The sequence below is a fragment of the Engystomops pustulosus genome, chromosome 5 (genome assembly GCF_040894005.1).
Source record: "Engystomops pustulosus chromosome 5, aEngPut4.maternal, whole genome shotgun sequence".
NCBI classification, from domain to species: domain Eukaryota; kingdom Metazoa; phylum Chordata; class Amphibia; order Anura; family Leptodactylidae; genus Engystomops; species Engystomops pustulosus.
In genome coordinates, this window is record NC_092415.1 from 106,461,148 (window position 1) to 106,488,447 (window position 27,300).

At 47.9% G+C, this 27,300-nt stretch overlaps 1 protein-coding gene across 3 annotated transcripts in view; it reads left to right on the forward strand.

Moving 5' to 3' along the window:
* GABBR2 (gamma-aminobutyric acid type B receptor subunit 2) overlaps nucleotides 1–27,300 on the forward strand; it is a 553,394-nt gene that overhangs the window by 476,665 nt on the left and 49,429 nt on the right. For all 3 annotated transcript variants that reach the window (XM_072152801.1, XM_072152802.1, XM_072152803.1), the window contains 2 exons: nucleotides 25,105–25,215; nucleotides 26,875–27,099. In XM_072152801.1, the coding sequence (XP_072008902.1) occupies nucleotides 25,105–25,215; nucleotides 26,875–27,099 (336 nt within the window). The remainder of the gene's footprint in view (nucleotides 1–25,104; nucleotides 25,216–26,874; nucleotides 27,100–27,300) is intronic.

Consider the following 27,300-nt stretch of genomic DNA (forward strand, 5'->3'; position numbering starts at 1 on the left):
AAATTCAACTTAAGAACAAACCTACAGAACCAATCCTATACGCAACCCAGGGACTGCCTGTAGTTCCTCTTTTGCTTTCATGATCACTATTGGTCATAAAGCAGCAAAGAAGCAACACTTCACTCAATATATCTTGGCCTTAATGGAAAAGTTACAAAAACAGCGATGTCCTTCTGTGTTATGACCCATTGATCACTGCTACTGATGGAAGCAGAACCACACTTCCCCCTATAGCTGCTGGTTGAAGCTCCAGTAAATTTAGTAAAATTTACTAAAACAAGCTTACTGTACTTTCAACCCACTTACATTCACTCAGTAAATAATAAAAGCAATAATAAGAATTTCTGATGTATTTTTATGATGATCAAAAAATGTACCATATTTTTAAAGAGGAATACAGGCGGTCCCCAGGTTACGTATAGGATAGGTTCTGTAGGTTTGTTCTTAAGTTGAATTTGTATGTGAGTCGGATCTGTATATTTTAGAACAGTAACCCCAGCCAAAAATTTTTTTGGTCTTTGTGACAATAAGATTTTAAAAATGTTGGATTGTCATAAGGCTAACGTACATTAAATTACCAACATCCAGAGGTCCGTTTGTAACTAGGGGTCGTCTAAGTCGGGTGTTCTTAAGTAGAGGACCGCCTTTACTTAGCTCCCAAATGTATCTTGTTAAAGGGAACCATTACATTTTTAAAATGCAATACATTCTGCAGGTAGTATGTTATAGGGCAGGTGGAAATGTGCATTTAGACCCAGAGTATTAATTATAATAAAGGTGTTTATACAATATATATCTGCTTATATTTCAACTTCTAATACACAGATTTTAAACACAAGGCAAACAGTGACCACTACAGATTTGGCAGACAAGTGATTTTGTTAAATAAAGTAAAGTAAATTCCTCTCTCAACAAATCCCCCCCCCCCTTTCCCCAAGGTTGCATATGCAAGAATAGATGCATTTCTACCGGTGGAAACTAAGAAAGGGGTCAGCATTGCCATTTCTAGTTAAAAAAACAATCCCTTTCACTCTGTTGCAGATGTTTATTATCCATAAAGTAATGCAAATTTACCAGGGTAAAAAAACTTCAAACACTTTTGGCATTGGAGATTTTGCGTTATTGTATGCTGGTTTGGCCCACAAAGAGACACCCTGTCACTGTGCAATATGTGCTTCTTCATGCTGACAACCGCTGCCCCAGTGACTAAAAGAAGAAGGAAGCAGACAGGACTATCGTGCTCCTGTCCTGGCTCATGTGCTCCTCCACAGAAGCTGTAGTGTTCCAGGACCTTCTGGTAGGGGCCCCCAGCCAACTGAACAGGTGCTCTGGTTCCTGTATGCTGTGAGCCGGCCTTTTTAACACAGCCTGCCACTCCCTCCTCTATCCTTTCAGTCCTGACACAGTCCGGCATTGAGAACAGAGGAGGGGGTGGGGCACAGAAGGAACAACACAGGAAGACAAAGCAGAGCTCCACTGCCACTGTAGTTTCCTGGAGCATCAGCCCTGCTGAAAAGCCTGCATGCCTGACAGACTTCACTGCTGATAAACATTTATGAGAAGTGTGTGAATAAATCTACATAAAATGCATGCATGTGTCTGAATGCATGTATCTGTGCAAGCATGCATGTGCCTGTATGTGTCTGGCATGTTTATGTGCATGCATATGTAGTGTGTACCTGCATGTATGCATGCATGCATATTTAACCATAGCTCCCAACCGTCCCGCTTTTGACGGGACAGTCACGGTTTTTCAGACCTGCCCCGCTGCCCCGGATAGATAAGATAATGTCCTGATAAGCTCGGCAGGAGCTGCAGATTGTACTGATTATACCTGGCAGAGCGGAGTCTTCTGCCTCCTCAGTGCCGGCTCCGCCCCCAGTGTCAGTCTCTGCCTGAGAGACACAATCTCCCGGGTCACAGCAGCAGGAGATGAGCTGATATGGGGCACAGCGTGAGGTGTTTCCTCTGCAGCTCCGTTCAGTTGGGTCACAGAGAGGACAGAGGGAGAGATGTCTGACACCAGGGCTGCAGGTGGACAGCAGCCTCACAAGTAAGAAGTAATCCTGCTCTACTCCATGTGCTCTGACTCCTCTTATTACTGCTCCTGCTGTGTCCTCTCTTCCCCCACATTTAACCCTCTGCTGACTGAGGGCTCCACAGGAGACATCAATAAGTGACTGAATAGGTGACTGCCACTTATGTCATAGAGTAACATGTCAGTGTATGGTGGAGTACATGTGCCTATGTGTGACTAGAGTGTATTTATATGTGTATGTGTGTGTAACCTGAAGGGGTTGTTTTGGAAACCAGCTATTAACCCAATACCACTGACTGGAGTAACAGTACGTCAGCAGAAGGAAAGGGGGTATGGAGAGGGGTCACAGACAGAGCGTTCTCCATACAGCAGGGTTAAGTATTGCAGCTAACGCCCCAAATTGGTGCAAGCAAGGAGGAGTAAATGTGTAAAAGAGGAGGCTGAAGGAGAGGAGGATAGAGGACAGGGTTGGCTGGGACAATAGGATGAGGCTGGAGGATGCTCGGGACAATAGGATGAGGCTGGAGGATGCTGGGGGACAATAGGATGAGGCTGGAGGATGCTGGGGGACAATAGGATGAGGCTGGAGGATGCTGGGAGGACAATAGGATGAGGCTGGAGGATGCTGGGGGACAATAGGATGAGGCTGGAGGATGCTGGGAGGACAATAGGATGAGGCTGGAGGATGCTAGGAGGACAATAGGATGAGGCTGGAGGATGCTGGGAGGACAATAGGATGAGGCTGGAGGATGCTGGGAGGACAATAAGATGAGGCTGGAGGATGCTCGGGATAATAGGATGAAGCTGGAGGATGCTTGAGGACAATAAGATGAGGCTGGAGGATGCTCGGGATAATAGGATGAAGCTGGAGGATGCTTGGGGACAATAGGATGAGGCTGGAGGGTGCTGGGGGACAATAGGATGAGGCTGGAGGATGCTGGGAGGACAATAGGATGAGGCTGGAGGATGCTGGGGGACAATAGGATGAGGCTGGAGGATGCTTGGGGACAATAGGATGAGGCTGGAGGATGCTGGGAGGACAATAGGATGAGGCTGGAGGATGCTGGGGACAATAGGATGAGGCTGGAGGATGCTGGGGGACAATAGGATGAGGCTGGAGGATGCTGGGGGACAATAGGATGAGGTTGAAAGATGCTGGAGGACAATAGGATGAGGCTGGAGGACAATAGGAGGATGCTGGGAGGACAATAGGATGAGGCTGGATGATGCTTGGGGACAATAGGATGAGGTTAGAAGATGCTGGGAGGACAATAGGATGAGGCTGGAGGATGCTGGGAGGACAATAGGATGAGGCTGGAGGATGCTGGGGGACAATAGGATGAGGCTGGAGGATGCTGGGGGACAATAGGATGAGGCTGGAGGATGCTGGGGGACAATAGGATGAGGCTGGAGGATGCTGGGGGACAATAGCATGAGGCTGGAAGATGCTGGAGGACAATAGGATGAGGCTGGAGGACAATAGGATGAGGCTGGAAGATGCTGGAGGACAATAGGATGAGGCTGGATGATGCTGGGGACAATAGGATGAGGCTGGAGGATGCTGGGAGGACAATAGGATGAGGCTGGAGGATGCTGGGGACAATAGGATGAGGCTGGAGGATGCTGGAGGACAATAGGATGAGGCTGGAGGACAATAGGATGAGGCTGGAAGATGCTGGAGGACAATAGGATGAGGCTGGAGGACAATAGGATGAGGCTGGAGGACAATAGGATGAGGCTGGAGGATGCGGGGGACAATAGGATGAGGCTGGAGGATGCTGGGGGACAGTAGGATGAGGCTGGAGGACAGGAGGTTGCTGGGGAACAGTAGGATGAGGCTGTGTGACAGGAGGATGAGGCTTCGGACAGAAGGCTGGAGGACAGGATGAGGATAGAGGATGGAGGGGCTGGAGGACAGGAGCAGGAGGCTGGAGGACGGGAGAAGGAGGCTGTAGGACAGGATGAGGATGGAGCGGGCTGGGGAACAGGAGAAGGATAGATTACAGAGGTGCTGGGGGACAGGAGGAGGATGGTAGGAGGTGGCTGGGGGACGGGAGCAGGAGGCTGGAGGACAGGAGGCCACAGGATGAGGAGGCTGTAGGACAGGGGGCCGCAGGAAGAGGAGGCTGTAGGACAGGAGAGCACAGGGTGAGGAGGCTGGGGGACAGGAGGGCACAGGGTGAGGAGGCTGGGGGACAGGAGGGCACAGGGTGAGGAGGCTGGGGGACAGGAGGCCACAGGGTGAGGAGGCTGGGGGACAGGAGGCCACAGGGTGAGGAGGCTGGAGGACAGGGGGCCAAGGGGGGGGGGCTGGAGGACAAGATGCCACAGGATGAAGAGGCTGGAGGACAGGGGCCTACAGGAGGAGGCTGTGGGACAGGAGAAGGATAGAGGACAGGGGGCCTGATGGACAGGAGGAGGATGCTGGAGGACAGGAGGAGGATGCTGGAGGTGGAGGCTGGGGGACAGGAGGAGGTTGCTGAAGGAGGAGGAGGATAGGGGACAGTGTGGGCTGGAGGATAAGAGGAAGCCGGGGGACAGCAGGAGGAGACTGGAGAACAGGAGGAGAATAGAGTACGGGAGACGGGAGAAAGAGGCTGGAGCAAAGGGGCCACAGGAGGAGGCTGGAGGAAAGGAGGCCACAGGAGGAGGCTGGAGGACAGAAGACCACAGGAGGAGGCTGGAGGACAGAAGGCCACAGGAGGAGACTCGAGGACAGGAGGCCACATGAGGAGGCTGGAGAACAGGAGACCACAGGAGGAGGCTGGAGGACAGGAGGCTACAGGAGGAGGATAGAGAACAGGGACCACTACATGTGAGGAGGGGTGGGGTAGGAGTACAGATAGGATTATGTGTAAGTTTGGGGAGATAAATATAAGTGCAAAACCAAATGTAAAGGGAGGATAAAATTAAAGAGGGGGTTTGTATGTTGCAGAGTTGCATTAGGGGTATTTTACGGGTACATGGGGGGGGGTTGTTCAAAGTTAGGGGCATCGTACTATGTACTATGCCTGTAGGTGGGGAAATGGGTGTGGTTTAGATAAAGGGGGAGGGGCTTTTGTCCCTCTTTCTCTCGGCCAAAAGTTGGGAGGTATGATTTAACCCAGCTGTGTGTTATGAGGTGAGGCTGCAGCTAATGTGTCTATTGTGATGTTTTGCTGTAGCCAAAGTGTTTAGAAATTATCCCTACTCTCTATGCTATGTACAGCTCTGAAAAATAATCCAAAAGACGTGGTCAATAACAATTAATGACCCGTGATCACTTATACCCTTGAGGCAAAAAAACATACATACAAAGAAGTGATCTTTTAAAACTTAGCTTTTACTGAGAAATCTTATAAAATATACAAACATTATGTGGTGCAAAATAGCAACTGCTATGTAGAATCGTTAGTGCATGAATCCCATCTAGGAAAAAATAAACAAATGCAAAACATGAGCTGGGTGGCCTGAATGGATAAAGTTTCACATGACACAATAAAAGACACCAGGCTCACCTTGAATGCTCAGTAGCATAAGTCATCAATGCACACTATCCAACTTCCTTGGACGCGACAATTGTTTATTGGTTTTGTTTCAAGAAAGAGGCGTCAGAGTGCTCGTCCAGAAAGAAGACACAACGTGTCTTTAAAGTGTGAAGAGGATAGGTGAGTATAAACAGGGTAAGATGGGACTTACGGATGTCAAGAATGGGGTCAAGATGACAATATCACTCTCCCTGATGCACCCTACTCTCTGATACCCTGAAAACCTAACCTCGGAGTCGTGGTCCTAATTAGCCACAACCCCGACAGGAAAGAAATTGAGGAGAGTCTGGTATACAGTTATGGACGTATTTTGTCCTATGAAAATTTAATACACAACGTAGGGATCAGGGCAACCGAATCCCGACAGGACCTGTTTCACCCTTCCAGGGCTCATCAGGGGAAAGTTGCGGTGCGCCAAAAAGTGTCCCTAATAAATATAACCATACAACATTGTTTTAGTGGGTGGTAAGTTTGCAGTGAAAATGTAGCGTAGTCCAACCTTTACTGTAGGTGAGAGAAACACAGGGTCGCCCGCAGCTTGGACCTCCTCCGTGCGGCTAATCTGTCGCCCGGGGAGGCCGCCGATGCGCACGACCCGCGCATGCGCATAGACACAAACCAAACCTCTCGGAGTCTGGCAAAAAATGCCAGGACTCCGGCGGCGTGAGTGTCCCCGGGGGGGGGGGGGATGGTGGTTTAGGAAGAGCAGGGAAACAGGGTTAGGTGAGTGATGCGCCACAGAGTCCCTCAGCTTAGAGGTTAGGGACTGAAAAGTAGCGGATCAGGTCTACATAAAGGTAAATGTCTGACCCCGATGATTATATTGTACTAAAAACAGGATTTAGGCCTAAGTCTCCCCGGTGGTAGAAGCCAGTGGAGTAAATACATCTAAAGCTATCCGAATAAGAAAGAATTACAACAGGATATTGTAACGATTTAGTTAACTTAGTGAAGTATATGTTACAACAGGATGTTTATAGTGATTTAGTTAACTAAGTGAAGTATAAGTTACGGCTGGTGTGGGCATAAGATGGGGATTAGAGGAAGCAAGCAAAGCTTAATTGTTCATTCAGCCCATTTGGGGCTTCGGTCTTGAGTCTGAATATCCAGCATGTCTCCTTCTGTCTGAGAATCCGGTCCCAGTCCCCTCCTCTTTCTGGTGGTTACACCAGGTCTATGCCAACAAAGGAGAGTCCCTGTAGGTTGCCTCCATGTTGGTCATGTATGTGTCTTGAGAGAGGTTTGTCCCTATTGTGCCTAATATCACCCAAGTGATCCCCAACACAGCGTCGGAATTCCCTGAATGTCTTTCCCACGTACTGTTTACCGCATCCACATGTGGCTAGGTAGATGACCCCAAGGGATTTGCAGTTTATGTAGTGTCGGATGGTGTATGTGGCCCCTGTGGCAGAACTATTGAAGGTTTTAGTTTTCTTTATGACCTTACAGGCCACACATCCACTGCATCGGTAGCATCCCACTATATCTCGTTTGAGCCATGTGCCTGTCTGTTTCGGTCTACTAAAGTGGCTATGGACTAGGGGGACCGAGGGCGGGGCTGGGCGTGCGTCTGCGTGCTTGGTCGCCCGCAGCTTGGACCTCCTCCGTGCGGCTAATCTGTCGCACGGGGAGGCTGTCGATTCGCACGACCTGCGCATGCGCAGAGACACAAACCAAACCGCTCGGAGTCTGGCAAAAAATGCCAGGACTCCGGCGGCGTGAGTGTCCCCGGGGGAAGGGGGTGGTGAGGAAGAGCAGGGAAACAGGGTTAGGCGAGTGATGCGCCACCGAGTCCCTCAGTTTAGAGATTAGGGACTGAAAAATAACGGATCAGGTCTACATAAGGCAAATGTCTGACCCCGATGATTATGCAACACCCTCGCCGATGCAATGGCGAGGTAGTGCTTGCGAATACGTCCCACCTGTAGGTAACACCATATTACACTACATGGTCCTTATAGGATCAAGGGGAAATTGCAGTGGTTAATCCTGCCTGGCAAGGCAGATGTTAATGTATGATGTAATTATGTCAACCAATGTCTGTGTTACATCCTGTGCTTTGTGAGCTGAGATGTGATTGGAGGAGCAGCCACCACCTGACCAAAGGGAGGTAATAAAACCTCTGGCCCAGGAATGTTCTGGAGCACTCTTAGAGAGTTAGACTGAGAGAAGTCTCTCAGTCTATGTAGTGAGTGAGTGAGTAAATCTCTGTCTAGCCCATACCAGAGCAGGAAGAGCCTAGCCCCTGCCTCTGAAGAGTGGAGCATTAGACTAGAGTTAGTGTAGTGAGGAAAAGGGGTATCATCTTACCTTTGAAGGTGATACCTGAAGCCCTACAGGACAAGCTGAAGCTTCCTACCAGGACACAGCTGCCTCCCAGCCTGCCCTCTACATCCAGGCTGGTGAACTATCTCCTGAGGCTCCCTCCAACTCACATCTCGGCACCCTACCTACCTGTTAAAGGCACGTTTGCTGCAGTTCCTGCGGTTCAAATAAAGAACTGTAAGTTGTTTTCTTCAACTTCTGTCTCCGTCTGGTCCCTGCTAATACGGCTGCCTTCATCACCGGCACCCTGTCCATCGCCCAGAGACTCACACTCGGGACACTAAGGGGTTGCCCCAGGGAGATCCGCTATAGCAGCCTCTCCCTCATCATTTCTTGCCAACACCACCCTGCTGGAGACCTGCCAGGCTGTAGGACAGCCCTCCGGTTCCCCCGTACCAAGCACCGTGACAACAGCGTGCTTAGGCCGCAACCGCCAGCCACTCCGGTACCGCGGGCCCCGGCTGTCTCCAGGCCTCACCTCAAGGGCTAGGCCCCGGTGGGGGATGTTGCAAGTGGCGTCACGAACAGGATATAGACTTCTGTGCCTTATTACGGCATTAAAGACTTTCCTTTATTAAAAAGACTGTGCTGCCTAACCCTGCTGCCATCCGGGTTTAGGCCTAAGGACTTGTGTGTTTCTGAACTGTGTTATACTGCTGCCACGTGCTGCCGAGCGTTGCTCCAGCGCTCCGGAGGTTAATCCTGGCAAGAACTGTACCAGCTCTGCTACATCCGGCGCTGCCGCGCCTGAAGATTTTTACCTCAGAAACTGTGGCGCAGCAAATAATTCAAGCCCGCCAAAACCTTCACTGGCGGGAAATCCAGATGACACACCAAGCTCCACCCACGCGCGAATGGCGCGAACCCCGCCTCCTGTGGCGCAGGAAAAATTAGAGCCCGCCACAGCTCTTGGCAGGAAGGACTCAGACTCCACCCCCTGGCCCGAGGCGGACGTCCTGCCCTGCCTCAGAGAAGCGCCAGATCTCAAGTGGATGTTGAGCAGAGAGGACTACATCATGTGGGGTCCTCCGCTCTTCCCTCCTGTGGAGCGTCCTGAGTTTTATGAAGTCCTAGAGACGATGGTGGTAGTCTCCGCGCAGCCCGTCCGAAGACCTTCCGCGGGACATCGGCTGCACCGAGGAATTACTCGGGCTTTCGTCACCCGGACCTGCTACCACACGGTGACGCAGTACCCGATTCCACCCGGGCGGATCCTCGTCCCTATCCCGGCTGCCATTCCGGTAGCGCGGGCCCACGTGGAGGCGCCACGTGGAGAGGCCCCGACTCCTGCGGAGCCAACGCCTGGGCCTGGTATGGCCGTCCCACCTGCTCCGAGGCCTACCCCTCCGGCTACGCGGCCTGCTAGCCCCGCTATGGTGGTTCCTGACCCTCCGGTGGTTCCTGCTCCTGTTCCGGCACCTACCTGTCGCCCAAGGAGATCCGAACCCGAACCGGAGCCTCGAGCCCCAGCACCGGAACCTCCGCAGCCTCAAGGCCGAGGTGAGGCCACCCGCCGGCGACTCCGAGACGCTGTCTCGGAGCAGCGACGCCGAGAGAAGGAGGCCCAGCGGTATATGGCCGGCAGATCCACAGCGGGAGCTTGGGTCGAGAAGAACCGCACCACCGGCATGGTCAGGTTCTTCGACAAGCGGAAGGGCTATGGCTTCGCTACCCAGGACTATACCGGACGGGAAGTATTTATACCCCGCCGGTCCGTCAAGAGGCCTGATCTGCCGGAGAGCCAGCACAACCTCAAGCCAGGCGAGTGTATAGAGTTCTCCCTGCAGGAAGGACCGCGAGGACCCTGGGCGGCTGGAGTGATTCGGATCCCCGACTCCGATGAGGACCGCTACTACCCGCAGGACGACTGGTATGAGGACGACGAGTGGCCGGAGTCTCCGAACACCTCTTCCTCCTCGGCTGCAAGTCCCCGGGCGGTGACCCATGTGAATGCCCCATCCACGGTAATCGTGAGTACGGGTCCCATTGCCATCCATGGGCCGGGCATGATACAGGGCGCCACCCCCACCGGTTCCCCTGCTGGGAGCATTGCCAGGTCCCGCGGCTCTTCCGTGGGTGAGGACATCCCGGCTGGTGAGCCTTGTCCGGAGGCTTCCACTAGGCCCTCTTCTCCAATTGTCACCTACCAGTGGGGTGATGACCCGGCCCCAGAAGAACCGGAGCCGGAAGGAGCCGCGGCGCTGCCGCAGGTTCCCATTTATTTCTTCATGGACCCCTCTGTGGTCCCTGGCTCAGTTGAGCCCCCGGCTGGAACAGCCGACACCCCGGGCGACAGTGCTCCTCCCCCTGAGGGTCCGGAGGATGTTGCTGCACCTGCAGTGCCCGCTACTGCCACCGGGTGTCCCCAGCCGGCACCTACTCCCGCTGAGGAAGCACAGGATTCCTTATTGACTCTGGATCCTGTCCCTGTGGAACCCAGCGAAGATGCTGAGTAATCCCTGAAGGGCTGTCGCCCTCTCCAGGTACTATGTACATATTGTATATTTCTCCATTTACCCCAAAGAGCCAGAGACTGTCCTGAGACTCTTACCCTTATTTATCTCAGTCCAGAGATTATGTGCTATGATAGCACCCTTCCTCTGCCACAGCAGAGATGTCATCAAAGGACTCTGTCCCTCTCCAAATAGAGGAGACCCTTTGTTTCTTCATTGCACTTTTCCCCACCTCAAGGGCTGTACCCAGAAGATGGACTTTGTCAGTAGAGACCTTCTGAGAGACTTTTGCCAACCTCCAGGAAAAGTTGCGATGTAATTTATTATCATTTTGCACTTAATGCCTTCCTTTTTAGGTATGGACATTCTGCTTGCACTCTTTATGCCTTTTCTTTGCAGGAAAAGAGACATTTGCTACCGTGCTACTCTGAGTAGCCTATCTATCTGTAACGTTATGTTATAAGATGTGTACCCATTGAGCTCCTAAGCCAATGTGAATTTACCTGTTGCACACTGTCATATCTGCCAGTAGTATGCATTAAACCTTTCATAGGCTTTTCAGGTTGTAGTGTGGCTGTGTCGGACCGTCTTTTTATGTAAAACACTGACCGCTACCTGATCCCTCAAACTGAGGTTTGCACATGGGGGTAGTCCGTAAACTGCGGGTCTTTAGGGGACCGGGGGTGTTACAGAGATAGCACCTGGATGCCACTCATACATGGGTAAGGTTGTCAGTCAGGAGGTACTCGTGTCGCATATGCTCATGCAATGCAGATAGACACCATATAATTGCCGCCAGGGAAGAAGCGTTGATCAAACAAATATACAGGCCTTGGTGCAAGGAGTGGATTACAGGACATGACACCACACCTTTCCTACTGTACAGTTTGGTTTAATGGCGTCAGCGACCAACTGTCATACAGCTATATTTTTGTCTAAGTCCGACACCAACCCAGGTGCCTGTCTCCAGGACCATGGGCGGTTTGTCCCTACACCTCACATAGCCTGCACTTCCTAGAAGTGCCCTTAGCCCCCTCTGTGCCCCAAAACAACTGTAGTCGAGCCGAGGGCGGCTCTTTCAATTGCCCCCGGGGTATGCAACACCCTCGCCGATGCAATGGCGAGGTAGTGCTTGCGAATACGTCCCACCTGTAGGTAACACCATATTACACTACATGGTCCTTATAGGATCAAGGGGAAATTGCAGTGGTTAATCCTGCCTGGCAAGGCAGATGTTAATGTATGATGTAATTATGTCAACCAATGTCTGTGTTACATCCTGTGCTTTGTGAGCTGAGATGTGATTGGAGGAGCAGCCACCACCTGACCAAAGGGAGGTAATAAAACCTCTGGCCCAGGAATGTTCTGGAGCACTCTTAGAGAGTTAGACTGAGAGAAGTCTCTCAGTCTATGTAGTGAGTGAGTGAGTAAATCTCTGTCTAGCCCATACCAGAGCAGGAAGAGCCTAGCCCCTGCCTCTGAAGAGTGGAGCATTAGACTAGAGTTAGTGTAGTGAGGAAAAGGGGTATCATCTTACCTTTGAAGGTGATACCTGAAGCCCTACAGGACAAGCTGAAGCTTCCTACCAGGACACAGCTGCCTCCCAGCCTGCCCTCTACATCCAGGCTGGTGAACTATCTCCTGAGGCTCCCTCCAACTCACATCTCGGCACCCTACCTACCTGTTAAAGGCACGTTTGCTGCAGTTCCTGCGGTTCAAATAAAGAACTGTAAGTTGTTTTCTTCAACTTCTGTCTCCGTCTGGTCCCTGCTAATACGGCTGCCTTCATCACCGGCACCCTGTCCATCGCCCAGAGACTCACACTCGGGACACTAAGGGGTTGCCCCAGGGAGATCCGCTATAGCAGCCTCTCCCTCATCATTTCTTGCCAACACCACCCTGCTGGAGACCTGCCAGGCTGTAGGACAGCCCTCCGGTTCCCCCGTACCAAGCACCGTGACAACAGCGTGCTTAGGCCGCAACCGCCAGCCACTCCGGTACCGCGGGCCCCGGCTGTCTCCAGGCCTCACCTCAAGGGCTAGGCCCCGGTGGGGGATGTTGCAATTATATTGTACTAAAAACGGGATTTAGGCCTAAGTCTCCCGGTGGTAGAAGCCAGTGGAGTAAATACATCTAAAGCTATCCGAATAAGAAAGAATTACAACAGGATATTGTAACGATTTAGTTAACTTAGTGAAGTATATGTTACAACAGGATGGTTATAGTGATTTAGTTAACTAAGTGAAGTATAAGTTACGGCTGGTGTGGGCATAAGATGGGGATTAGAGGAAGCAAGCAAAGCTTAATTGTTCATTCAGCCCATTTGGGGCTTCGGTCTTGAGTCTGAATATCCAGCATGTCTCCTTCTGTCTGAGAATCCGGTCCTAGTCCCCTCCTCTTTCTGGTGGTTTCACCAGGTCTATGCCAACAAAGGAGAGTCCCTGTAGGTTGCCTCCATGTTGGTCATGTATGTGTCTTGAGAGAGGTTTGTCCCTATTGTGCCTAATATCACCCAAGTGATCCCCAACACGGCGTCGGAATTCCCTGAATGTCTTTCCCACGTACTGTTTACCGCATCCACATGTGGCTAGGTAGATGACCCCAAGGGATTTGCAGTTTATGTAGTGTCGGATGGTGTATGTGGCCCCTGTGGCAGAACTATTGAAGGTTTTAGTTTTTTTTATGACCTTACAGGCCACACATCCACTGCATCGGTAGCATCCCACTATATCTCGTTTGAGCCATGTGCCTGTCTGTTTCGGTCTACTAAAGTAGCTATGGTCTAGTCTGTCCCTGATATTCCGCCCCCTTCTGAAGGTGATAGTAGGATGGTCCTGTGTCACTGTGGATAAGTCTGGGTCCATTTTGAGTACGTGCCAGTGCTTGTCAAGTATCTGTCTAACCAACTGTGCGCCACTGTCATAGGTGCCGACTAAGCGAATGGGTTGTGGCGTAGAAGAGGCTGGACGTGGCGTGAGTAAGTCAACTCTGTTGGACCCTAGCGCTCGTTGATATGTTGAGCGGAGGATGTGGTCTGGGTAACCACGGGCTCGAAAACGGGATCTTAGATCATTGGCCTGGCATCTGAATTCACAGATGGATGAGCAATTTCTGCGCATCCTAAGGTATTGACCATATGCCTTTCTTTAGGGCCGGTGGGTGAAAAGAGTCCCAGTGTAGGAAGGAATTCTCCGGAGGGTTCCCCAACCCATCTCCCCCCCTCCTCATCTTCATCTTCTTCTTCTTTTTTAACCACAGGTCCCCTGTATCCTCTGAGGAACCGGACGACCTTAGACTCCTTTATAGTAAACCTGTCATCTAGGATACTGTCTAATGCTGAAAGATGTATCTTGATGAAAGGGTTGTCATTCGTACCCACCAACAAATTTGATGACTTTAGTTGGTATAAGGACATCCAACTGTTCTTACAGAAGTTGCGGTGGCATAAATTCTTTAAAATAAGAGAGAAGAAAGAAAGTCAGGAACTGGGCGTACCACAGGATGTCCTTAGGGACGTCCATTTGCTAGGGAACCTAGCGGAACCCTTACCAGCCACCTCAGGACTAGGCCCCTTCACGGACCTCAAATTAAACAGTACAAAAAAAAACCCTATTGGGGAGATCTCTACTATTGATGTCTTTGCAGAATTGGTGCTTAAAGACGTAGAGGAAGCAGTAATTAGCCGGAGATATACCAACTGTGACAAAGAAGAAATACAGGCCCTCTCCTCTCTAGAGAACGATACCAGTATTATCATCAAGCCCTCGGATAAGGGGGGCAACATCGTAGTCATGCAATCCGAACAATATCGAGACATGTGCTTTGACCTGTTGAGAGATAGGGCGGGCTATGCTACCCTCTCCAAGAACCCCACTGAAACGTTCTTGGTGGAACTCAAAGACATCTTAAGGTCAGCACTTGAAGATCATCTAATTAGCAGAGATGAGTTTGATTTTTTACTACCTAAGTACCCTAGACTGGCTACTTTCTACAGCCTCCCCAAACTGCACAAAGGGACGAACCCTCTTAAAGGTAGACCCATTGTCTCAGGGGTTGGGTCCATATGTCAGAATGTCGGCATTTATATAGACAAAATATTAGCCCCGTTTGTGTCAGCACTCCCCTCATACGTTAGGGACACCACAGACCTTCTCAAAAGACTTCATGGACTATCGATAGGCCCAAACACCTACATGACAAGCATTGACGTGGAGTCCCTTTACTCGTCGATCCCGCACAATCTGGGTCTTCGGGCAGTAGAGTTCTACTTGAACACCTGAAGCAGTCAGTGCAGAGCACATAATCGGTTTATTCTGCGCTTACTTGAATTCTCACTTACACACAACTGCTTCACTTTTGACAGCACTGTGTACCACCAGCTCAGGGGCACCGCGATGGGTAGCTCCTTCGCACCCACCTACGCAAATTTGTTCCTGGGCTGGTGGGAGCACAGTGTCGTCTTCAGTGATGAATCCGTCCCTCGATACATTGGTATGGCGAGCCTCTGGGCTCGCTTTATCGATGATATCTTCATCACATGGGAGGGTTCAGAGGAGCAATTTCTGACACTCATGAGCGACCTTAACCAAAACACCTTGGGCCTCAGGTTCATGTATGAGATCCACACTGCAACTATACCATTTCTGGACGTGTTTATCCAGAAAAGACCCAACGGGGAGCTGGATACTACTGTGTACAGAAAACCCACCTCCACCAATTCCTTCCTACGCTGGGACTCTTTTCACCCACCGGCCCGAAAGAAAGGCATCCCATATGGTCAATACCCTAGGATGCGCAGAAATTGCTCATCCATCTGTGAATTTAGACGCCAGGCCAATGATCTAAGATCCTGTTTTCGAGCCCGTGGTTACCCAGACCACATCCTCCGCTCAGCATATCAACGAGCGCTAGGGTCCAACAGAGTTGACTTACTCACGCCACGTCCGGCCTCTTCTACGCCACAACCCATTCGCTTAGTCGGCACCTATGACAGTGGCGCACAGTTGGTTAGACAGATACTTGACAAGCACTGGCACGTACTCAAAATGGACCCAGACTTATCCACAGTGACACAGGACCATCCTACTATCACCTTCAGAAGGGGGCGGAATATCAGGGACAGGCTAGTCCATAGCCACTTTAGTAGACCGAAACAGACAGGCACATGGCTCAAACGAGATATAGTGGAATGCTACCGATGCAGTGGATGTGTGGCCTGTAAGGTCATAAAAAAAACTAAAACCTTTAATAGTTCTGCCACAGGGGCCACATACACCATCCGACACTACATAAACTGCAAATCCCTTGGGGTCATCTACCTAGCCATATGTGGATGCGGTAAACAGTACGTGGGAAAGACATTCAGGGAATTCAGACGCTGTGTTGGGGATCACTTGGGTGATATTAGGCACAATAGGGACAAACCTCTCTCAAGACACATACATGACCAACATGGAGGCAACCTACAGGGACTCTCCTTTGTTGGCATAGACCTGGTGAAACCACCAGAAAGAGGAGGGGACTGGGACCGGATTCTCAGACAGAAGGAGACACGCTGGATATTCAGACTCAAGACCGAAGCCCCAAATGGGCTGAATGAACAATTAAGCTTTGCTTGCTTCCTCTAATCCCCATCTTATGCCCACACCAGCCGTAACTTATACTTCACTTAGTTAACTAAATCACTATAACCATCCTGTTGTAACATATACTTCACTAGGTTAACTAAATCGTTACAATATCCTTTTGTAATTCTTTCTTATTCGGATAGCTTTAGATGCATTTACTCCACTGGCTTCTACCACCGGGGAGACTTAGGCCTAAATCCCGTTTTTAGTACAATATAATGATCGGGGTAAGACATTTACCTTTATGTAGACCTGATCCATTTTTTTTCAGTCCCTAACCTCTAAACTGAGGGACTCTGTGGCGCATCACTCACCTAACCCTGTTTCCCTGCTCTTCCTCGCCAACCCCCCCCCCCCCGCCCGGGGACACTCACGCCGCCGGAGTCCTGGCATTTTTTGCCAGACTCCGAGCGGTTTAGTTTGTGTCTCTGCGCATGCATCGGCGGCCTCCCCGTGCGACAGATTAGGGGCATGGAGGAGGTCCAAGCTACGGGCGACCAAGCACGAAGGCCCATGCCCAGCCCTCGGGGCTCATCGCGACCGACCGATCACATGATGGGGCGGGGCGCCGAGGGGCTTGGCTTTATAGTGCAGGGCGCGCCATATAAACCAGTGCATTAGAACTTCACACACAGACCCACTGGTCCTGCAAGGCCTTGCACGGGGACGCTATAACTGGGCCCACACAGCCCCAACCTGACCACCAGTCTGTACCAACCAACGAGGTAAGAGCACAACATTTGAGCGCTCACTATTCAAACCCTTATGGGATTTACCATCAGTATACTCCTTCCCTTCTTTACAATAGGGACGGATTAACCCTGTGTTTCTCTCACCTACAGTAAAGGTAGGACTACTCTACATTTTCACTGCAAACTTACCACCCACTTGTTGCCTTGACTAAAACAATGTTGTATGGTTATATTTATTAGGGACACTTTTTGGCGCACCGCAACTTTCCCCTGATGATCCCTGGAAGGGTGAAACAGGTCCTGTCGGGATTCGGTTGCCCTGATCCCTACGTTGTGTATTAAATTTTCATAGGACAAAATACGGTCCATAACTGTATACCAGACTCTCCTCAATTCCTTTACTGCAACCATTCCGGCGGTATAGGCTTGCTTGATAGGGCTATCTAGCCAGGGATAGGTTCCTGTCGGGGTTGTGGCTAATTAGGACCACAACTCCGAGGTTAGGTTTTCAGGGTATCAGAGAAGCTGGACTTAGGGTGCATCAGGGAGAGTGACATTGTCATCTTGACCCCAATCTTGACATCCGTAAGTCCCATCTTACCCTGTTTATACTCACCTATCCTCTTCACACTTTAAAGACACGTTGTGCCTTCTTTCTGGACGAGCACTCTGACGCATCTTTCTTGAAACAAAACCAATGAACAATTGTTGCGTCCAAGGAAGTTGGATAGTGTGCATTGATGACTTATGCTGCTGAGCATTCAAGGTGAGCCTGGTGTCTTTTATTGTGTCATGTGAAACCTTATCCATTCAGGCCACCCAGCTCATGTTTTGCATTTGTTTATTTTTTCCTAGATGGGATTCATGCACTAAGGATTCTACATAGCAGTTGCTATTTTGCACCACATAATGTTTGTATATTTTATAAGATTTCTCAGTAAAAGCTAAGTATATATGTACAGCTCTGACAGTACTTTGTTGCCAGTGCTGGACACCTTACTGCAGAAACAAAAGACATCAGGGTACTTAAGTGGGGGCCCAACCTAAATCCCCCTGCACACAAACGTTGTTTTAGGACATGTGGTAGCAGGTTTTTTTATGGTAAGCGCACGTCCGCATTTACTTCTGAAGGACTCTAGTTACACCACTGGTTGGTATTATGGATCGTTTTTGAACTTCTGCAACAGAAAAGCATTATACTTTAAACAAGAAATCATAGCCCTAAACCCGATCCAAATGATTTTGCTAACCAGCCATCAACTTTAACAATATTGTAGCTCTGGACGCTGTTCATGAAATACAGTAAATGGAGATGTAGACAGCACTATTCTTAGTGTAGTGGCTGAACTAAGTCACTGCAGCTTATTTCGATGGAAACTGTAACAGCTGATTTGTGGGGATGTTGGCTGTTTAACCCTGACCACTTTAATATTGATGGCCTATGCTATGGATATGATATTAATATTAAATTAATATTTTAAGCACAGAAAACTCATTGTTATGCATTTTCACCATGACATAAAACATTACAGTCTTGTACAGACTACAGTTTGTGACTGTCTTTCTGTCCATCTTCTTTTAGAATGAAGGTTATTTACTATCAATCCGTTTTTCACAGTCCAGTGCTCAAAGAAGATAGTCTGCTTTCCATGATCTTCTAAACTATCTATCTTTATGTGCATGCAATATCTCCAGAGATGTGGCTCAGTTGTCTTTATTATCCCCCACAGAGAGTTTATGCTGTGCATCTGAACAGTCTTCATATCAAGTGGGCTCATTAACTCTCCTTGTGAATCCATCACAGTCTCTATAGTGTCCCTAACAATTCATTCAGCATCCGCTTCCTGCAGGTGTACTCAGCATCTGCAGGCATGTGCAAAAAATTATATAATGATATTTATGGCAGCCCATAAACATGACAAATGCCTCAGATTATTAACCTAAAAATGTTCTTCATTTAGATTGTAGTAGATTGCTGCTCAATGATGGCATTAACTGCATAATAATGAACTGTGGTGTAGTCAATCACAAGGGAAATAAAAGCAGAGCATAGATTTAAGGAAATATGACCTATTTTAATCAAATAGAATCTTTGCAAACTGAGATCTGAAAAAAACAGATAACAACTGACTGAGTCATTTAGAAAGTCAGTGGTGCAGCACTATTGTAACTATCAATTGCTAGTTGCTCTAGGCTGATTAATTGACGGTGAAGAAGACTGAAATGGAATACAGTGACTTCATGTTAGCAAAAAGTGGACGTAGTGGGTTGCCATTCTTTACAATGTACATTTCCCACTTATGCCTGATGTGATGCAGCCGAATTATGTTGCTTAGAAATATAATAACTTTTCTTCAATGAGTAATTTATTATTAATATATTTTTCCTGGAAGAAAACATATTAGTATTACAGATGAGTGAACTTAATGTGTGGGTTTGGGGCACGTAACGCGGACATAATGCTGAATGGTCAATCCAACAAATTGATGCCCCTTGCAACTTGTTAGGACTATGATTGGCCATGGACATCAAGTCCGCTCATCTCTGTTGAGAATGACCAATATATAATGATATTTGCTTCATAAGGAAAGATTTTGCTGTGGTTATCCCTCCTGTGCACTGGTATGATGGGGAAATACAGTAAAACAGAGAGTGCCCTTTTTGTGTTTCCCATTGTCATGTAATGTATGTCTTCTAACATAATTGTTCTTGTATCAGAAGCACATTTGACTAAATATAAACACTAAATTTGTATTAAAGGTAACCTGTCAGGGTGATTTATGACACTATACAACCCATATGTCTTTATGTAGCAGTGGTTTAATGTGCCAAATTGCAAAAAAAAAAAGTATTTCTTTATTTAAGCCGGCATGTAAAAAAATACATTAAAACTCTCCTCCTTCCTTATTCCACTCACCGTCGCGTTATAAAGCTGACATAGTACACCCGGCTTTACTGCACAAGTACCATAGGTACAACGCATGCACAATGAGGATGGGGTATTATCCTAGCTTCGCTTGCCACGATGCAAGAGGAAGCACCACTGCAGGATCTTCAGAAGTGAGTCCGATGTGTGTTTTATTTAATTTTTTTTATTTTAATTTTCCCTACTGTGGGAGATTTGGCCCAGTAGAGACCGTGGTAGCGGGGTGCTGTGATGCAGTTCAAGACAGTGACACCAAAGTACAGTCCAAAACAGGTCTCGCCTGCGTTTATTGTAGCAGCAAAATAAAACAGCCTTTACATTCAGGCATTAAACAAACAAAATCCTACCCGTCAGGGTGCTAACTATACAGGTGTTCACTAACTCACCACTAACAAAATCACTTGGCTGCTCCAGGCACAGAGGTCAGGGCTGTGTGCTCTCCAGCCAACTTCCAGAGAGAGACAACACTCTGAGCTCTGCTGAGCGGTTTAAAAAAAAGGCTGATTGGGCTGCTCCCATCACCTGTGTCCAAGGTGCTGGACACCCAACCTCAGCACTAAGGCCTTGCATAATAGCAAAACCTAGGGGAAACATACCGCCCATCCACCGTTAACCCCTTCAGTGTCTCACATACCCTCCCCCTCTGTTTGACCCTGTGGGGGCGAACACTTTTGGCCATCAGACAGTGGGTACGGGATAGGGCATCGGCATTCCCATGCAGCTTTCCTGCTCGATGTTCTACCGTGAATTTGAAATTCTGCAGCATTAGGAACCACCTTGTGACCCTGGCGTTCCTCTCTTTGGCCTGACTCATCCAGGTGAGGGGAGAGTGATCGGTCACTAGTGTAAACTGTCGCCCTACTAAGTAATACCTCAGGGATTCCAGAGCCCATTTTATCGCCAAGCACTCCCTCTCAACTATGCTATAGTTCTTCTCAGGGGGTGTGAGCTTGCGGCTCAGGAATGTCACGGGATGTTCCTCACCCTCCACTACTTGGGACAGTACAGCCCCTAAGCCCACGTCAGAAGCGTCAGTCTGCACAATAAAGGTCTTGGTGAAGTCAGGGGTGATCAGTACCGGTCCCTCGCACAAAACCGTCTTAAGTCGCTGAAACGCCCCCTCAGCCTCTTCACTCCACTTTACCATCACCGCCCTGCTACCCTTGGTCAGGTCAGTCAGGGGTGCTGCTATGGTAGCAAAATCGGGGATAAATCGGCGATAATAGCCCACTATGCCTAGGAAAGCCCTCACTTGCTTCTTGCTCATAGGTCGTGGCCACTGCTGGATCGCCTCCACTTTATTTACTTGGGGTTTGATGACACCTCGCCCAATACGGTACCCCAGGTAACGGGCCTCTTCCAGACCCAGAGCACATTTTTGGGGGTTCGCTGTCAACCCTGCTGCCCTCAGGGAGTCTACCACTGCTTGCACCTTGGCCAGGTGACTCTCCCAATCGTTACTATAGACTATGATGTCATCCAGATAGGCCGAGGCATATCTCCGGTGAGGTTTAAGCACAAGATCCATTAACCTCTGGAATGTGGCGGGAGCCCCATGTAGCCCAAAGGGGAGTACCACGTACTGAAAAAGCCCATCAGGGGTAACAAAAGCGGTCTTCTCTTTGGCCCTGTCAGTAAGGGGTACCTGCCAATACCCTTTCGTCAGGTCAAGGGTGGAGAAGAACCTAGCATGTCCAAGTCGTTCTATCAACTCGTCAACCCTGGGCATGGGATAAGAATCAAATTTGGACACCTCGTTCAACTTCCTAAAGTCATTGCAGAACCGTAGGGAACCATCAGGTTTGGGAATCAACACAATAGGACTCGACCAGTCACTTTTAGACTCCTCAATAACCCCCAGGTCTAACATCTGCCTGACTTCTTCGGATATGGCTTTCCGGCGCGCTTCCGGGACCCGGTAGGGTTTTTGGTGTACCCGGATGTGGGGTTCGGTTACGATGTCATGCTTGATGACTGAAGTACGTCCCGGTAACTTAGAGAACACATCCACATTTCGGAGCACAAACTCCTTCGCTTCCTGAATCTGGGCCCTGGAGAGGGACTCCGGGATCTGTACTTCAGGCACCTTGGCATTGGGTACACCTACCTTCGGTGTCACCTTCTTGGGGACAGACGCTTTTTCTACTCCCACGGCTATCAGGGACTCTCTTTCCCTCCATGGCTTTAGGAGGTTCACGTGGTATATCTGTTCGGGTTTCCTCCTCCCCGGCTGAGATACCTTGTAGTTAACCTCCCCCACTTTCTCCATGACCTCATATGGTCCTTGCCATTTTGCCAAGAACTTGCTCTCAACGGTGGGCACCAGAACTAGCACTCTGTCGCCTGGGTTAAAGGTCCTGAGTCTGGCTGACCTATTGTAGACCCTAGACTGGGCCTCTTGTGCCCTTGTCATGTGCTCCTTTACAAGGGGCATTACCGCCGCTATGCGGTCCTGCATAAGGGAGACGTGTTCTATCACACTACGGTGGGGGGTCCTCTCCTGTTCCCAGGTCTCCTTGGCTATATCCAAAAGCCCACGTGGGGAACGGCCATATAACAGCTCAAAGGGTGAGAAACCCGTGGAGGACTGGGGAACTTCACGTATGGCAAACATCAAATAGGGCAACAAACAATCCCAGTCCTTCCCATCCTTGCTGACCACCCTCTTTAGCATCCCCTTCAAGGTCTTGTTAAACCTCTCGACTAGGCCATCTGTCTGAGGATGATACACAGAGGTGCGGAGCTGTTTAACCTGCAGTAACTTACACATCTCCTTCATTACCCTAGACATGAATGGGGTACCCTGGTCAGTCAAGATTTCCTTGGGGAGGCCTGTGCGTGAGAATACCTGGAACAGCTCCCTAGCAATATTTTTGGAGGAGGTGTTCCTTAATGGAATTGCCTCGGGATACCGCGTAGCGTAGTCCAGGATAACCAGGATGTATTGGTGCCCCTTTGAGGATTTGACTATCGGGCCAACCAGATCCATTGCAATCCGCTCAAATGGCACCTCTATGATTGGTAGCGGGACCAAAGGACTCCTGAAGTGGGACACCGGGGCAGTAAGCGGAGTGCGGAGCACTGGACAACCGGGTACCCTTGCAAACCAGTATGGGACCCCTCAGTAGTCGTCGCTTGCGGTGCTGCCATAACGCCAGAAAACTTTTCCATCATCAGCTGGAACATGGCTCGGGACTCTGCCTGCTGTTGCTGTAGCATGGCTCGGGACTCTGCCTGCTGCTGCTGGAGCATGGCTTGCTGCAGCTGTCGATTAGCCTGGGACTCTTCCTGCTGCTGCTGCCGATAAGCTCTGGCCTCCTCCTGCTGCTGGCGGGATCTCTCCTCCTGCTGCTGGAGCATGGCTTTAATAAAGTCCTCCATCTTGGCTTTATCCTGCAATTTGCCTGCTGCTTTCACCCAGGCCATGCAATGTTGCAGGATGTAGCGAGCCTTTCAGGTGTGTGTCTTTTTGAACTGCCCGCAATCCGAAGCACCATATGTGGGAGATTTGGCCCAGTAGAGACCGTGGTAGCGGGGTGCTGTGATGCAGTTCAAGACAGTGACACCAAAGTACAGTCCAAAACAGGTCTCGCCTGCGTTTATTGTAGCAGCAAAATAAAACAGCCTTTACATTCAGGCATTAAACAAACAAAATCCTACCCGTCAGGGTGCTAACTATACAGGTGTTCACTAACTCACCACTAACAAAATCACTTGGCTGCTCCAGGCACAGAGGTCAGGGCTGTGTGCTCTCCAGCCAACTTCCAGAGAGAGACAACACTCTGAGCTCTGCTGAGCGGTTTAAAAAAAAGGCTGATTGGGCTGCTCCCATCACCTGTGTCCAAGGTGCTGGACACCCAACCTCAGCACTAAGGCCTTGCATAATAGCAAAACCTAGGGGAAACATACCGCCCATCCACCGTTAACCCCTTCAGTGTCTCACACTACTTAGTGTCTTCATACAGGTCGATTTGGTAACCTGAACCACATGTCCACGAGAACCTGTAGTTGGTTTAGGGTCCTGAGAGGTCTTTTTAAAAATAATCTAATGAAGGAGGAGTTTAGCAACAAAAAAAGTGTCACTGATTCAGTAATGATGCTAGGGCTTAGTTTCCTGGGTATGACTCAAGTATAAAAGATTACAATAAAGATTGGCACTTTTGTATGACTCAATAATATAATTGTTTAATTCAACCTTTTACAGAAATATTCCCCATAAAATTCTGAACAATGGACAGCTAGGTACAAATAGTTTGGATAATAATTAAAATGTGTTTAAAATACTAAAGAAAATAACAAAAAATACAAAATAACAATATATGGTATATATATTATAAATACATTGGGGGTCATTTACTAACGCGTTTTCCCGACGTTTTACCCGAATATTTCCGATTTGCGCTGATATTCCTTGAATTGTCCCGGGATTTTGGTGCACGCGATCGGATTGTGGCGCATCGGCGCCGGCATGCACACGACGGAAATCGGGGGCGTGGCTGAACGAAAACCCGACGGATTTGGAAAAACCGCTGCATTTAAAAAATAAAATAAAATGACGCGAGACTCGCGCTTACCTTCACCAGGTATAGGCTCGTGCATTCCGGCGGACCTCGGGGAACTTCAACGCAGCAGCGACATCTGGTGGACAGCGAAGGAACTACCTTAGTGACTCGCCGGAAGACCCGAATCCACCGCAGAGAACGCGCCGCTGGATCGCGAATGGACCGGGTAAGTAAATTATGTGAGGGCTTTGTGTACAGATTAAATTATAACAGTCCTTCTTGGAATAAATATTTTTATACTATAATTTGGTTTTCTTTTTTATGCATAGTGCTAGCGGAGATGGTTCATACGACTGCATAGGAAGTCTAGGCCATTGTGCAGTCCTTTGTGATGTAAACTAAGCCACAATAAAGCCGGTTACTCATACTTAAGCAGCGCCATCTGGGGATGTGTGGACCCCCATGTGACTCGCAGCTATAGCCTTTACCTGCTATACTCATTTAATCACTATCAGGTGATAGGCCAATTCACAGATTCCAACATGTTTGTGTAACAATACTAGAATTGTCTTCATATCATTCTCCCATTCTCTCCTTTCCTACTTTGGTCGCCCCCTTGGTTTCTGAGGGCTTGCCATTTTTCCTAGTGACAACACAAGTAGACCAAGGTAACACCAAATAGGGAGTCATTTTAGTGACTTAAAAGGGAAAATAAAAATAGGGTAAATCCAATAAAAGATTCATAATTGTATTTGTAAGATTATGGTGTGCAGTAAATATCCTAGGTATGAAAATAAGACACTGCTTTTACCAGCCACAAATACAGGTCTACATAAGTATGACATAACTGTGTTAACTATCTGGGCCATAGAATCTTAAAACAGAAGACAGCAAAAGCCATTAAAAAAACATTAAAGAGTTGAATGAACACCCTGTTCCAGGTGTTGTTAACGCTTTGCTACATCTATATATTAATATGGAAATCACATATATATTTATTGCGTTTGTTTTCAGCCAGATCCTGCAGGGAGGGATATTGCCATTCTTCCATTTCTGGAGCATTGTGAGAATACTCATATGACAATCTGGCTTGGAATTGTCTATGCCTATAAAGGACTTCTCATGGTAAGTGAGTGACTAAGGCAATAAAAAAATGAATTCCATGAACTAATCATGTTTATTCCTTATCCAATTTTTCACATTTTCTATGTAAGAAGTCAACAGTAATTACATCTACATTTTAGGGGTTTGCCCAGAGAGAAAATTATACCCGTTGCTCCCTGCCACATTAACACTTTTCTAGTATCATATAGTTAAAAAATTTAACATCTTTAATAAGTTTTTCTGACCCTTTTATCTTGGCAGTCACCCAGTCTCTGGCACGGTAGGATGTGTTCCCCTTCTCTTTGGTGTGAAGAGATAGGTTCCTCTCAGCTCTCACACTGCTCCATACTAATCTCATCTTCGGTATGTAAAAGGCAATGGCACATAAGGTGCCAATCGCAGCTTTGGCAGCCCCAGGGTCTGATCCAAGAGCTCAGCACTTTCCATAGTGAATGCCTGTAATGTCACAGACAGGACCTTACAAGCACTGTGTCAACCTATGCAATTGCATAAGTCCCTATACATATAGATGTGACATGTAAGATAAACCGTAATAAACAGTAGAATAAAACAAAATAATTATTGAACCCACATGATAAATGGCATAAAAATTCAACAAAAAGTGATCAAAAACTTATCCAAAATGGATACTTATACCAAAATGCAAAAGAGATGCAAAAATAATAGTTTTTTCCCCACATTATGTCTTATTCTACAAAATTGGTAAAACAAAAGAAAAAAAATTAAAAATTGATATCACTGTTAGTTTTACCAACCAAATTAATTACTGATTGAAAAGGAGATCATTTCGAATTTTGGAAATGTAAAATTTTTCAACAATTTTGGATTTTATTATAAATTAACGCAAAACATATCAACCAAAATTTACCAACAACGTGAAGTTTATTGCCATTCAGAACTGCTTGCAAGAATTATAGGAAACTGTAAAGATATGTTATTTGAGAAAAATGCATGTTTCTCCAATTATCAGGCTCCCATCCTGCTCCCATCTGCCTCTGTTATTGCTCAATTATCTGCTTAGTTTGCCTTCAGTGAAATCTATCGAGAGGTGAGGAATGAGTTGGAGTTGAGTCAGAGAGAAGGAGAGACATGGAGCTCCTTCTGCAGCTCACAGTGGGTTATTTTAGAATTACTGGGCAATATCTGAAGCTTACTGTTATCTGCAGCAGGATGCTTGTGTCTGGTCTGTATTTCTCTTCTACTTATATTCTGCTCTTCCTCTCCCTCTTCTTAGACTCCTAAGGGATACAGATTTCAGCAGTCAACTACACAGTTAAGGTGGGAAAAGTGGAACAAAATGGAGTCAGGCAAATGAGAAACATTTCTCTTTTATTAATTTGTGAAAAAAATGGCAGTTATTCATTAAACATTCGAGTGAGGTCTTATTTAATATTGTTCTTTGGAGTTCATCTATTGGAGACTGGTATAACTCTATGTTACGCCAGGCTGAAAAAAAAGACCAAAAATTAGAGTGGGTGGGTGGCCTTGGTATTGTAGAACTGGCTCCAGAGAAAATTTTATAATGAAATTTGATATAAATTTTAATGTAAAAGGATACATTTAAAATAAGTAAATTCAATAGCTAAAGTTAATTAAAAATATTTGTCAAGACAAAGAATAATGGAAACCTAAAAAAATGTTGTCTTTTTTTCCCACTAGTTGTTTGGTTGTTTCTTGGCCTGGGAAACTCGTAATGTGAGCATTCCAGCACTAAATGACAGCAAGTATATAGGAATGAGTGTGTACAACGTGGGCATTATGTGTATTATAGGAGCAGCAGTCTCCTTTCTCACCAAAGATCAACCCAACGTTCAGTTTTGCATTGTGGCTTTAGTCATCATATTCTGCAGTACCATCACACTTTGTCTAGTATTCGTGCCAAAGGTAAGTTATCAACCCTATATTTCTCCTATTTGTTTTATTTTGCTCTTTCTTTTGCATTCACCAATATATTGTAGCCTACCTAGTCATAGACACTGTTATGTGACAAGCATCTCATAACTTTGTCATTTCTCTACAATACTTTCTGCTTGCTTGATGATATTTAAAGAGGTTGCACGGTGACTATAAGTAATTAAAAACAAA